Below are 15,423 nucleotides of genomic sequence, written 5' to 3' on the forward strand. Positions count from 1 at the left end.
CAAACAATTTGTTACATTGCCGCCATCTTTAGAATCAAAGAGCAAAATACTAAAATCTTTTATTCCCCTTTATATCTAACTGCAATATTTTATATATTTTAGTTGTTTGTTCTTCCTGTTTTAAGCAACACAGTTTAGGGCTCCATTCCTGCCAACTTTCTATTTATAAATCTGGAAAAATAAGTATTTCTGATACAACACTCTGCAGAGTTGACAATGAAAGTGTGGGAATAAAGTTTGTTTTCCAGTTCTCTTTTATGCTCGCTGTCAGACAGCTTTATCTTCACTCACACACGCAGCACAACAGCGTGTGTTTTTACTATTCACATAAAAATAAAAATCCAAATAAAACCATTACATAAAATTATATTTTTGGACTCAGTGTCCCGTCGTATGGAATCTCTAAAGGTGCATTGAAGGAAAAACAATTAACACATTTCGTCATGCGCACCAGATAATATCTGGTGTAAGAATTTTAAGCAAATGTCTTTATTTTCTCCAGTCGTGCTAAAACGACAGCAATAATCAGAGATCCGATTTTGGTTTTCCAATTTCAGATGCGGCCATCCGTTTTTTATTATAATAAATTCCAACTATCGCAGTAGAAATGTTGAATGGTACATTCTTAATCTGATCTATGATGTTCTTGATCTGTTACATTAAGAAAATTTCAGCGACATAGTTTATGCAGAGACACTTACCCAAACAAATGATCAGAAGCAGATTCCACTGCAAATTTGCTGTTAGTTGTTGTATCTGATGTCGTTTTATCACAAATTTGTCTCTGCTGGAGAAAATGTGTGTAAATATAAAATCATGAATTCTAGCAATGAAAAATCTTTTTTTTAACTCCGTGGAGATAAATGCAACTAAAACAGATTGCGTTCCTCATAGAAACGTTGTTGAAGATTTACAATAATTATATTGTCATAATACTGAGGGTTTTACAAATGTGTTTTCGTTAGAGCAGATCAGGAAAACGCAGAGAGCAGCTATTTCCTACCATGATATGTGAAACAAACACACATTTCAAGAACTGTAAATCCTATTTCAAAAGTTACAGAGTTGCATTTCAATTCACCTCATTAAATAACACTTTTGTTAAGAGAAACGACAACATAACATTAATATCAAGAGGAATAAAAACATATGTTTCAACCAACAAACACATACACACCTATAATAAAATAAATAATAATGGTCAATGGTCAATGGCCTGAACTTACATAGTGCTCTATCAAGTGAGAGGACTGCAAAGCGCCTCACTGCATTCAGTCATTCGAACATCCACATGTACATTTACACCCTGATGTCTGTATTACAGGTGTAATGATTACTTAAGCAGAATCAGAACAACACAGATTACCTGGAAATAGTACAAATATCAGAAGTACCAACCCTGCACGTGATGTGCAGGTTTTCCTTCTTAGAGGTTCTCTATGAATATTTGTGTAAATAGATCAGTGATATTGCTGTTATCTGTAGAATGAACATCAAGAAAATAAAAGTTATTTTATTTTTGGAATGCACATTATGCTTTAGAGTGTTATGTGCAACTCCTTGATCCTACCATTGAAAACTTATTCCTGCAAACTACACATAGTTTTTAATTTTTAACGCCACTCCAAGATAAGACAAAACTTGCACTGTAAAAACACAAAAGCTTACCAATATTTTTTGGTCTAATTTCTAGTGAAAACTTTGCAGTACACTTGAAATAAGACAAAAATAACCAACAAGTAACTTTCAGCAAGAAAGATGAGCTTGTTTTAAGTCAGCAATTCCTTAATATTGATGAAACAGGTTATAAGTGAAATAATCTGCCAGGGAAACAAGTCATTTTCTCCACACAGTGAATTTTCTCTACCTGCAGTTTTGCTCAGCAGGAACACGCATGGTCAACGACTCTGTGTGGCACTATAGCGCCACCTAAGGTGTGACAGTAGATTTACATTATACAAAAAAATAAAATAAAATAAAAAATCATTTAACTGAATTAGGCAATGTTTTACACAGCTTTGGCAAAACACTTAACCAAGTGCGACACATCGTTTGGACCCATTACAACACCGGAGAAACAATCCGTCTCTGGTAAACAGTTAGTCCATATTTCTTCTTTTTTCTTTTTTCACTAGCTTGTGTCAAACTCTGGTCTTTTGAACATTTCTCTCAGTTTTCATGGCAGCAGTCAATTTATCACAATATAATTGAGAAGTAGTGTTGTCTAAATGTGTTTATTTGTTTTCAGTTGCTTGTTTTTTATTTTTATTTTATTTTATTTTTTTTACAACAGTGACGTGTACATGAATTACACAAGGATCAACATCCCACCATGCACTGGGTCTACAGCAGCCTGTCAGTGCTCCTTTGAAAATCTGGAACCCTTTTTACAGTGGGGCTTGTTTTTCAAGATGCAATCAATCTCAGCTGCAATGGACATTGTTATCTTTGGAAGAACCTGTGAAAATAGAGGGAAAAAAATTATTCTTTAAAGTAAAACAAAAAGGTTTACTTAAAGTTCCAATTAGTGTGCCATCACAGATGGTAAAAACTCTTGCCAATTTAAAGTCAAACCTTAATGTGTTTTCTTATTTATTTAAATCAGACCATTTTTTTTTTGTATTTGCAATGTTACTGTGAATATGTAAAATCACCAGAAATAAGAAGAAAAGCCCCACAGACAACTGAACAATAGATATCAGAAAAAGTCCCTCTATTGGTTTTGTTTTGCTTGGTTGCATATTTGCGCTAATTACATTTGCTTCCTGTGTGAACGCTGACCTGGATGGCTCTGATGTTCTCCACCAGCTGAGCGGGTCTGGAAGCCCCCAGCAGCACAGAGTTCACCTTGTCATTTCTCAGGCACCACGCTGTGAACATGTCAGAGATAAGGATTCAATCTGACCGCACTTCTTATCAGCAATGGAATCAAAAATTAAAATCCATACCAAGTAACACTTTGTTCACTGTTAAATGAGTGAGGAGAGGAGAGTCACAAGTCTGTTAAATGCTTAAATTAAAGATACATCTGTCTCTTCAACATCCAGACTACACTTAATAACCAGCAGATCTGACCTTGGGGTATTTTTGTGGTTTTCCTTTGAATTATTTTGTTAAAATCTAGGACACGATTTAGATAAAGTCTACAAAATACTTTAACAATACATTTACATGATAAACAGAAACAATAGAAAAACAAAAATATTGTGTGCATTGTTTTCTAAATAAAGTGCAAATATAATTTGAAAGCTAATTAAGGCCAATTTTTACAATGCAGTTGAGAAACTACGGTACAAAATTAACAAAATTTCAAGAGGGAATCTGAAATTAAAGTATTGATCTTATTACACTAGTCCTCATCAGTCGATACTGATATCAATTTGATATTATCAATATTTTGGGTCAATATGTACACCTGTATTTTATTGGTTTTACATAATCTAGTGACAGTTTTGGATTTTTACAAACACTTCTTGTAATTAGTTTCTTAGCCGATAGCCTTAGGAGTGCCACAGTAGGGATGTCCATCGCTGTGTCTTAAGATGTTTTTTACTCATTAATAATAAAATTATTACTGTCTAGGAAATTGTTGTTGTTCAAATGTGGATTTAAACATGTGCTTTTGCACGTGATGGGATCGCCCAGGAACACCATTTAATCTCAATGGGTATAATTTATATTTTGCCTCATATTGAAACATTCAAAATTATGGCTTAAAAATTTAAATCAAAAACAGGAAAAGTGTTGAATGAAAACGTCTGAATAACATAAAGCACTTTTAAAAAAAGTTACCCAGAAAAGACAACATATTCCAGAATGGCCAAAATAATGTGATGGATAGAAAAAAACGACAGTCACAGGAAAACCCTGTATAGTTTACCAATAGCAAGTTGTGGCAAGGTACACTGTAGTCGTTGTGCGAAGGTTTCTAGTTCCCGCAGCTTGAGCTGCTCTCGGTGACCCTCCTCACTCATTATCTTGTCTTTTATCCATTCATATCCCTGTGGGGGATCACACACATATCACAGATCAGATTTTAACTATGGAAAATTAACAAAGCTGTTCATATTCAGACACAGTGTGATAAACATGTTCATTCACTGGCCACTTTATTAGGCCCACCTTGCTAATACTGGGTTGGACTCCCTTTTGCCTTAATCCTTCGTGGCATAGACTCAACAAGGTACTGGAAACATGCCTCAGAGAGTCTGGTCCATATTGACATGATAGCATCACACAGTGGCTGCAGATTTGTCGGCTGCACATCCATGATGCAAATCTCCCGTTCCACCACATCCTCAAGATGCTCTAGTGGATTGAGATCTGGTGACTGTGAAGGCCATTCGAGTTCAGTGAACTCATTGTCATGTTCAAGAAACCATTCTGAGACGATTCACACTTTATGAAAGACATGGCGCAGCAGAAACCGAGACTCATCAGACCAGGCAACATTTTTCCAATCTTCTATTGTCCAAATGCAGTGAACCTGTGTGCATTGTAGCCTCAGTTTCCTGTTCTTAGCTGACAGGAGTGGCACCTGGCGTGGTCTTCTGCTGCTGTAGCTGATCCGCCTCAAGGTTTGATGTGTTGTGCGTTCAGAGATGCTCTTCTGCATACCTTGGTTGTAATGAGTGGCTATTTGAGTTAAAGTTGCCGTTCTATCAGCTCGAACCAGTCTGGCTATTTTCTGCTGACCTCTGGCATCAACAAGGCATTTGTGCCCACGGAACTGCAGCTCACTGAATATTTTCTCTTTTTCAGCCATTGTCTGTAAACCCTAGAGATGGTTGTTAGTGAAAATCCCAGTAGATCAGCAGTTTCTGAAATACTCAGACCAGCCTTTCTTCCTTATTTTGATGCTTAGTTTGAATTGCAGCAGATTGTCTTGGCCATGTCTACATGCCATGTCTTGGATCGAGTTGCTGCCATGTGATTGGCTGATTCAACATTTGTGTTAATGAGGAGTTGGACAGGTGCATCTAATAAAGTGGCCAGTGAGTGTCTATATAAATGCCTATGACAGAGTGATGATCTCTTCAGGGTTTTTCTGACACACTAACTGTTAGACATGGTACCAGCCCCCAATGAACCTGTAACAAAATAAGTGCATAAAAAAAGTTTTAATATTTTTGTTTTAACCCATCTGTGTAACTTTGATCCATCGGAAGTTGTTTTTGTGTAAAAAAAAACGGTTGACACGAAGATTAGCAAACAAAAGTTGTAGAAGAATTATTTACCTTAAGTGAAGCCCGTGCAGAAGGCGGTATTCCACTTCGATATTTTCCTGAGATGATTCCACATGCCAGTGGAGACCAAGTCATAGCTCCAATGCCTGTGTTTTCCGGATAAATAAATTCAATATAAAATAATGCTCAGCAACAGAATGAAGTTTATTATTTTACATTAATAATGCAGAGCTTTAACCTGAGTTGAAGTTTGTCTCTTCTGTATTCCTTAGTTTCTTTTTTATTAGATCAGACTTGTCTCTGTTTTACTTTAGTTCAGTCCTTCCTTAGTGATTGTAGTTACGTTTATTTTTTGTATCTAGTTATTCTTTGTTACTTTAGTTTAATTATATTTCTTAGGTCTAGTTATTCTTTAGTGTTTAGTTATTCTTTAGTCCCTTGTGTACTCTCCCTCAACCCCTGTGCCACTTTCTATCTGTACTCAGTCTGCCTTTTGCTCTCTCTCCTCACACCTGCAACCTGTTTTTTCTTCTTCCTTTTTCCTTTTTCTTCATCTTCTTCTTCTTGATTTTTACTGGCAGTTAGCAAAAAAAAAAAAACAACCGCCTTCTGGTATGAACTACAGTATAGGGGCATTTTCAATATTTCTATATGTGAAAAACAATTGTAGAGAGTAGGAGTGTGATCTGACTACATTGTGTAGTTATCCTAATTGGCCACATGATGGCGCCAAACCCACCGTATATGGGCCAGAAGCAGTCAACATCCCAGTCAAGGTGCTTCATTTGTGTATTTATATCAACTTCTATCAACTTTAAATGACTTAATCCACATGTACTTTATTGTAGCTGACCATCACACATTCACAATGAAGATTTTTTTCCTGTGCCCTCATTGCTAAATCAAAAGCTAGCGAATCCCCTCTTTCTGTTTGACTGTGTAAGAAAATGCATTACAAACTTTAGCTCAGTGAGTAATGTGATGGTCTCCGAATTGGAAAGCTACAGGTTTGATTCGGGGTCGAGCCAAGTGTTTCACTTCATTTCCTTGCGGAATCAATAAGTTAATTTTGAATTTGGTTTCACTGCCAGCATGAGTAAATACAGTGGAGTAGCTCACTGAGTTATGCGATGGACTCTCAATCGGAAGGCTGCAGAGAGCCACAAACGTTGCATTAGCCAGAAACAATCTTCCCCTCCCAAAGATCAACTCTGAGCCCAATCAAACCTAGCACAATATATGCTAAGGAAGAAACAAAACAAACAAAAGTTAGTGTGGCGGATTTTCGATTTTTTGCCCAAATACAACATAATAGCTAATTAAACATTGCTACGTACCTAGTTGCAAAATTCAACTGCCCATAATTTTGGAACCGTAAAAAATTTCACAATTTCCTTCATACCACCAACTACAAACACAAAATCAATCATTTCTAAGTAGTTTTGGCATTACCTTTTACAGGTAAAAATGAAAGGAATAAATTTACAAGTAGACTTACTTGACTTTGCAGCCAGAAGCTAGCTTCTTGGTTTTTGTTCTGCTCTGGCTCCCTGTGATTTTTTTTTGTTGCAAGTTTTTCGTTTTTTTCATTAAACTTTCAACATGATACATGCTCCCAGTTCCTGTCTGCATTTTGGTCTGTCCTCAAACTCAAGTATTATGATAGAAGTGAGTAAAATTCCCACTACAGCATTTTAACAAGGAAGAAACAGCTGGAAATGTCAATCCAATTCATTACAAAATGCTATGTAAAAAAAGATTTAAATAAAGCATAAGCTTTTCATTGTTTTGGATCTTTCCCAAACACTATGGAAGGTGCTTACCTATTTTGTGGTAAAGCTGTGGGAGCTGCACTTCCACCTTTTCCCTTTGGAACATGTGGTATTCTGCCTGTTCACAAATGGGTGGGATCTGGTTGAACTGTCGTGCTACAGAATACGCCTCCTGCAGACAAACCCAGGGGAAAAAGTTATTCTTTAGCTATTCAATTTTTGCTTGAGCCCAAAATTCACTATGCAGACATGTATGTCTGGGGGAATGCACAGATGGATGGATGGATGGAAAGTGAGAATCCCTTTTTATCAGTTGTTTTAATTTTAATATGTTCTTTGTAAAATGATCAAGTTTAGATTTAATCAGCCTGAGCAGCTCATATTCTGACCTGGAGAAGATGAAATGAAGTCTAGACAACTTACTTTTTTTCTGTTCAATTAACTTAAAATTTTGAAATCTAACTAATTTATGTTCATTTAATTAATGTGAAGGATATTTTTACTTTGACTTGAAACAATTGATTTCAATGTCAGTTTTGTGACCTTTGTCTGACCAGCTCAATTTATTAAGTTTACCCACCTCAGTATATTATGATAATCCAACTCATTTCTTAAGTTTTCACATCTCAATTTACTAAGTTTTTATACCTTAATTTGTTAAGTGTGTTTAACATGATAAATTTAAGTCACACTTACTCAGATCGTTTATTTTTTTCTAATAAATAATTCAAATTTCTTTGACTTAATTCTAGAGAAAGTCAATTCAAACTTTTATTTATAAGTTATTCCAAACTAAAAAAAACTAAAATATCCAAAACTACATTACCACTGACATTGTACCTAAAATACAGCTAGAACTTAAATTATTTAAAATTTTAAAAATTAATATAGAACCAACTTATTTGAATCACTTCAATTGGTACAAGTAATTCAATTAAGTTGGTAATTTATTGCCAACTTAATTTATTAAGTATGTTTCGGTTAGAGACTGAAGCATACGAATTGGACCTCCGAGGAATTTCTGTATAAAATAAGTCCACCACCAACCACCAGTCTTGACAGAACCGAAACCAAGCCAGCACTAACACTAATTAGGAAGTGGAGTCTGTTTGGGGAAAAACCCAGAGGACCGTTTCTTTTCTCACTTTATGACAAAAGTCTCATCAGCAGAACAAGATGCCAGCCTCAAATCCCTCAGGACTCATTTCATTAGATTACACTCTGGCTCACACTTTCTTCACTAGATGCTCACAAGAGCACTTTGCAAAAAAGACTTTACCTCCATTGGAAATATTGAGTACTTTTATACATCCTAACAGAGAGAGAGAGAGAGAAAGATTCATCAATAAATCATAAAGAGATTTTTTTGAAAATGGCATTCACAAATTTAATAGAAAGCCTTATAAAAATATCCACGCTTACAACTTGTAACTTGTAACCTACCAAGCATCAGCTGGTTGGACTGAATCTGGTAGAATTGGGGTAAAACTTCTTTATATTTGTTGGTTTGGATGTGGTTTAGTGAGCATATTGATGGGTAAGAAACACCAATTTTAGTTTTAATCTCATATAAGCAGGTGTTTGGTTTAATCATTTACTGTTTGTGTAAAGATTAGGTGAATAGGAGGTGGTGAGGATGAACGCAGGAACCCAGGTTGTAGAAGAAATGATTAATTTAATGATGAAAACTCAAAACAGTCCAACACAGGCGGCTCGGCAGAAAGTTAGCGCACAACTAATTACTGGTAGCTACTGATAGACAGGACTGAAAATGAGAGCTGACGCTAACCAGGACTTTACAGTTCTACTGGAAAGCAGAGACTTGAGAAGACAACATCTGACTATAGACGAGGACTCGACAAGAGACAAAGACAACAGGTGGGTTTAAATACACTGGGAGGGTGATCAAGGAACGAGATACAGCTGGGATCAATCAACAGGGGAAGACGCAGAGACAGAGACTCACAGGACAGAAACTGAACACAGAAAAACCTTACAATATACACAGAAACACAGATCATAACAGTTTGGGTGCTAGTTACCTACCATGCCTATAATAATGTGTTGAACTTGTTCCCTGCTTGGCTTCATGGCTCAAATCCATATCAGATTTCCATAAACAAGGTGGACAGTGAGTTTGATCTTACCAACAGTGGAATCGTCCATGTTCTCTTTTCTGATGACAAATTCACTTTTGGGTTTCACCACCAACTCCAACTCAGCAAGACAAAAGCCTTGCTTGAGTTTAGTGATAATAAACTAATTAGTATTTTGTTATAAAACTCACCATAATCTCCATGGAGTTCCATCGTGATGTTCCCCAATACAGAGCCATCCCCCTGTTGATTACATACGTCATTGCCCTTACTGTCTCTGGCAAAAAAAAAAGACCAAAGGGGTTACAAACTGGACCACAGCAAATAGGAAATGTACACAAGCAGAATACATTAACCAATTGCAAGGTTTCCCCCAAGTAAAGCCTGGCGGGCCACCAAGCTTTACTTGGGTCCTCGCCTGGCTAAGAATTGCTTATTTATTTTAGATTTTTTTTTATGTTTGCATTTTGTAAGATTTTATAGTCGATGTTCAAGCATTAATCTTTCAACAATACATAATTACCAAGTAAAATTTTCTAATTTCCTTTTAACTTTAAAAATTTTTTAACTCAAAAGCACAGCAGGCTGCTTAATGAATGACTGACCTAGCGCCCCAACCACCAGGCTTAGCAAGTTTTCTGGGGGAAACCCTGAATTATTAATTATTTTACTAAGAGAACAGGGGGGGAAATCCTTCTAAAATAAAGGTAATACTGTCAAGGTCAATTCTGTACAACGTAAAACAATATATATTTTCCACATTCATCAGGATTTTATTCACAGGTTCTGTTAACCGATTTAGCTCCGTTATGTCATTCCTCCCACGTCTGTCTCGCTTCAACAACATAAACACTGACATTAAGAGACCACAATCCCTGAACGAGGAGGGGAGTGTGAGGAAAATGTAGGCACAGACTTCTGTTCTTAGAATTGCACAAAGTGACAGAGAAAAACAATTTAAAACATTTTTAAAAGCAAACTGAAAAAAAGTGCTTGATCTCAAAAATATGTACACTAACCTTCTATAGGTGTGTATGGATCTGGTCGATTTGCAAACACAACGTCCACGTACTCTAGCTGAAGCCTGTCCAGTGATGCTCTTAAACCTGTTGAATTCAGGCGTACATCATTTATTCCTGAAAAGTTTGTTTAGTTCAGTAACTCCATCACTAAGTGAAACACATAGAATAATTACACAGGGGCTAATGATTAAGAGTCATTATTTTGGACAAATATAATGATTTTCTGCTAATTAATAAGATTTATAAAATTAAAATATTATAACAGATCACTAAAAACATGTATTTTCATATAGGTATGTTAGAAAATCAAAGCAAGGTTTTGGTCAAGGTGTTTCCACATCTTACCTTCAATTATATGTTTTCTAGAAAGTCCTCTTTCCATTTCTGCACTAAAACACAGAAAGAAATGTATTTATTGTTGATATGAAAAAAGTATTTGTTCTACTTTCAAACGTATTTCAATTTTGATAAGATCTGATTCTTTATCAGCAGAGTTTGCTATGACGCGGGCCCACAGTCAGACCCAGTCTCTGCTGTAATATTCCCCAATTTTTGTTTTTATTGGCTTCAGTTCAAGACTAAAACCCAGTCAAACCAGCTAAGTCAAGTCCTTCCACACCAAACATCACAGTCTTTGTAGACCTTGGTTTGTGCTTAATGTAAGGAGACCTTGCGGCTGTCGCAGGTTCGATTCTGTCCTGATGACCTGTTTTGTTACAACCCAATTTCCAATTTCAGTAGATGTTAGTAAAAGGATACAAACCACTGGCTTTTACTCATTTTATAGTGCTTATGTTGTAGTTAAATATCTATTGAAAGAATCTTGCTCTTGATCTGGTTTATTGAGATTTTTGGAAGCAGTATCTCTGACTGGTATGAGCTATAATTTTAGTATTTCTGCAGTTGCCCTTCAGCCATCAGTTGAAATATAATGCAGCCAATGTTTCCTAATCTCTGGTGTTTTGTCTCAAAATTTCATCAGCTGTTTTCCTCAGGATTACAAAAATTCTCCATTGTTTCTCTTGTGACTTCTGATGATGGTGCTGACTTCAAAAGTCACTTTTGCTTTAAATACTAGTTACTGCATTTTCTTTCTCAACATAAACTCCAGACTTCTTTCGCTGCATACAGAGACATAGAAGACAAGAAAATATGTACATACTTTCCTCCCCAAAAGATTTTGGTAGTGATGACAAGACTGGAACGCCTACAATCAAACACAAGCATGGGAAGAAACAGAAATGTTGCTTTATATGCACAATGTCTAGAAACAATATATCCCAATGAAAAAGCCTGAATAACAATCAGAAACTGTCAGGAGCCAAAATGTTTTTTTTTAACTTTTCTTTTAAACAGTTTCTCTGTTGAAAAGCAAGGGAATTGTTAAAATCATTTAAAATCTGTTGCAGTTTAGGAAAAACTCAAAAATATTCATTATATTGTAGATGTACACAATCTACAATTAATTTCTTATTAATAACAATATTTTATAATGTATTAAGTCATACAGTTCATAGTCATAGTTTATATCAGTTTAATAAATCAAGTTTGGAAAAAAAAAAAAGGAAAATATTTTTTAAATGACATCAGTTTAAAAGGCAACTATATTTTACTCATTTTAGACTGCATAAATTACAAGCAATTATTAAAATAATCATTAAAACAATCTACCTCCACCCTTTCTTCTTTATAATTCCGCCCAAGACGGCTTCTGCCCTGAGAAATGGCAGAGGAAAGAAAGCTGTTAATGCTTTGATATTCAGCGTTTACAACAGACTCAGACAGTCTGTGGCTAATTTGGGATTGCTAATCCCAAATTAGCTGCCTTGGCTGTTTTATTTAAAATATCTGCAGAGGGAGAAATCACATATCAAAGTGCATGCAAAATGCAAAATCTCTAACATCTATATTTAAAGTGGCACAAACATGTGTCCCCCCATTTTCTCAAATGGGAGATCGGTTTACAATGCAGAAGCAAGTCTCAAACAGTTGTGTCTGAAAATTCAACACTTTCTTCATGGCATGGTGCAGAACTTCTTTCTAAATCTTTTATCTGTTGTTATATGTGCATTGCAGTCGCAGTTTAGGCCCAATCTAGATTGCTTTTTGCAAGTAATTTTTTTCCAGGTGAAATTTTTGCTGGTGAATTTACAGTGAAAAAAATCATATACATAATTACACAGGGTGAAAAAAAAACTGTTAAATATCTAAAAAAAAAAAGTCAGATATCTTCCATAGAACTAATTCTAAGAGACACTCCTGCTTTGAGGCCATTCTTACCTTCCACAGTTGTACACTTCAGATGTGTCGAACAGATTGATTCCACTCTCATATGCCAAAGTTGTCATTTCCTCTGCCACCTGGGACAAAAACCATGCAGATGTTAAGCAAACAAAATTGATGTATAGTAGTTGCCCTTCCTCTGACCTGTACATGATAATGTAGTTACATTTTCTCTTACATCATCTGTGATCTGGCCTCCAAAAGTAACCCATGTACCTGCACAAAAACAGGAATATTTAACTTTTTATGGATGCAAAGGGGATTATGGAAAGAAATCCCAACTTTAACTTTTCAACCGGCAGAGCGCCCCACAAGCACAGTGTCTGTACCTGGTGATACATATTTACTTCCATAGAGGGCTGTCCAACATGCTTTCAGGTTTTTTATTATTATAGTTGTTGATATTGTAGATTGTCTTTTATTTTAATTTTACTTACCTAATCCAACACAGGACACCCTCAGTCCTGATTTTCCCAAATTTCTGTTGACACAAAACTAAAGTAATTATTGTGTTTATACATATATACTAGAGAAACCTTTGTGAAAATGTACTATTGCATAAGCATAAGCAATGGATATTTTTTATTATTATTTTTATTCTCAAGCCTAAAATTATTCATATCTCTGAAATATTCCAGTTTTATTCATTAAATTTTGTTCTCACTAATCTTTGGATTTGGTTTTGCATCCAGTTGTATCCTGTTGTTGTTTTTTTTTTTTACCTGTAAATCATCCCTGTGGTATGTGCCAAACTGTCTCTGAGAGAGATTCGGTTAATCTTCAGAAAATCCTCTAGGTTTTTGAGCTGAGCAGCGGCATGGACCTCTTTCAGGCGTTTTATCTCTTCCAGCTGATGACTCCGCTGACGGGTTTCTTCCTTCTCCAGTGCTTGCTCTGGAAAGAAGCTGCTCAGATTAGCGTGCACGCTCTCGCTCATGGACAGGAGAGAACGGATGTTCCCTCCAGAGCCGCTGCTGTCACTGCTGATGCTGCTGCTTCTGGAGGTTCCACTGCTTTCACGAGTCACAGATTTGGGCATCTGGAATGAAATTACATATCAGAAAACTTGATATCAGAGTAAGTTTCACTTGTAAAGTCTAGCACGATGCAGTCTCATGGGTTCTTTATGAATTACTGCACTTGACTTTATTATTTGATTACTAGGATCATTTGGAATAAATTTAAGATTGGATTGAAATTACTCTTTTTGTACAATTAAGTGCTGTAGTACAAACAAACTGAACTGAATTGAGCAACTTTTTAACAAACACATGAGATTTGTTCTGAAAATGTAGCTGTCAGTTAAGGGGTTACAGGTATTTTAAAAAATAATTGAAAAAAGTTCCTGTTTTTTCCTCTCTCTCTTTTGATGTCATTTGATAAATTGGAATGTCTTAAAAGCTTTTTATATTGTCTTACTAAAGTAATCTTGTTCACCTAAAACACAAATCCTTAAAGAGAAAATTATATTTTGGGAATTTGCCTGTTGAACATGTCATTAAGTTTGATTGAGACAAAAACAAACCAGCTGCATTACTTAAAACAGAAATAATGTAAATTCCATTATTATGTTTTCTTATTCCCTATCTAGTTCAGTTTTTAAAACCAGAAACAATCGTATGTACTCACCCTAGCAGCTGGCGCCCGACCAACGCAGGGGTTCTGAACGATGCTGCTCATGGTGTCGGCCGGTGATGGTGAGCAGTAAAGTGTTTCTCTCTTAGCCTGATGCCAAGAGGAGCAGCTAGCTTCTGAACTGCACCAAAATCATTTTTGAGAGGAAGTTTATAGAGCTTTCTATTCCTTCCTTCTTGGTCACGTGGCAACAAGAAAGCCCCATGAGCAACTTTGTCTGCATGGCAGAGCAAAACATAATATTCCATATGAATTATATATTAGTACTAAAACTGGCATCTGCACTAAAAGCCTGTCTGTCTGACAACCAAAAGCCTGTTCAGATGTAGCATTACGCTTGTGATGTCTTAGAAACTTCTGTATTTATTAAAAGAAACCCTGTTTGTAGACAGAGTTTCAGTCCTTATGTTAGTTCTGTTAATGTTCTAGGGAAGGAAATGAAGCTTCATCCCAAGAGTTGGAGTGAAGGTTACAATCCTTATTATATAACCACCGTTATATAACATGAACATTGTTAGATAAGTCAAAACATTCCCATTGGTGTGGTACACTCTACTTTATTATTGATAAAAACTGTAGTCTGGATATTTTTAGCTTGTAGAATTGGCTTAGTGTTAAAATGTAACTTCTGGTAATAGGTTTATTAATCCATCTTAGTGTGGAAGTTAATATATTTACTCTACATTCAATTCGTAAAAAATGTGACGACACATAAATATATGTAAATATATAGAAAACATAAGCCCTACCAAAAGAAGCAGGTCTGTCACAAGTGCTGCTCCTGAATGTTATGAAGGAAGAAAAACATGATTTTTCAAATTGAAAAAGCAAATTTGAAGTAAGTGGCCAGGTCTGCTTTTTTAATATTATTTTTTCAACCAAGTAATTGTTGTAATAATTGCTTGATTAAGAAAATTATGAATTTTCCAGTCAGGGTTTCACCAAAATTCAAAGACGTTAAAAGGAAAAATAATGTTTTTGTATTGTTACTATGTAGGTCACCTGATGTCAGATTGGATAAAGCAGTTTTTCCCAACACTTTGTTATAAATCTTTTATAGCCAGACTATTTATTTGTAAAATTATTATATTTATCTAAATATTATTGTTGAGGGGTACAAACAAGCTTACTGACACACATATTAAAAATAATAATGAAAAAAAACTCAAAAGGGGGCACTAGTGGTACCAAGGGTAAAAGGGGCAGGGGCTCAAGCCCTCTCTACTCCCCCCCTCTGCAAGTGCCTGCGAGTTACAACCCCAAAGTATCATATTATGATTTGGTGTAGTACACTAAGACAAGGTTTTTGACCCACATGCAAAATGCAATGTGTAGGAAAAAAACTACTTTACCTTGAATACACTTATCCAAATAATGAAACATAGAGGTGGCAGCCTCCTGCTGTGGTAATGCTTTTTATAATAAACCA

General features: G+C 35.7%; 1 protein-coding gene across 1 annotated transcript; it reads right to left on the reverse strand.

Annotated features, from left to right (window-relative positions):
* Positions 1-940: 940 nt before the first annotated feature.
* LOC103467075 (voltage-gated potassium channel subunit beta-2-like) lies at positions 941-14,094 on the reverse strand. Its single transcript, XM_081608736.1, has 15 exons — positions 13,989-14,094; positions 13,082-13,398; positions 12,797-12,840; positions 12,538-12,575; positions 12,357-12,436; positions 11,748-11,792; positions 11,239-11,283; positions 10,422-10,465; positions 10,074-10,160; positions 9,246-9,331; positions 7,010-7,130; positions 5,238-5,332; positions 3,881-4,001; positions 2,782-2,870; positions 941-2,458 (listed from the first exon to the last, which is right to left on the reverse strand). The coding sequence occupies exons 1-15, from the start codon at positions 14,037-14,039 to the stop codon at positions 2,357-2,359; spliced, it is 1,365 nt and encodes a 454-aa protein (XP_081464862.1). The 5' UTR covers positions 14,040-14,094; the 3' UTR covers positions 941-2,356.
* Positions 14,095-15,423: the final 1,329 nt, after the last annotated feature.

This window comes from Poecilia reticulata, chromosome 7, assembly GCF_904066995.2.
Source record: "Poecilia reticulata chromosome 7, P_reticulata-male-v2, whole genome shotgun sequence".
NCBI classification, from domain to species: Eukaryota; Metazoa; Chordata; class Actinopteri; order Cyprinodontiformes; family Poeciliidae; genus Poecilia; species Poecilia reticulata.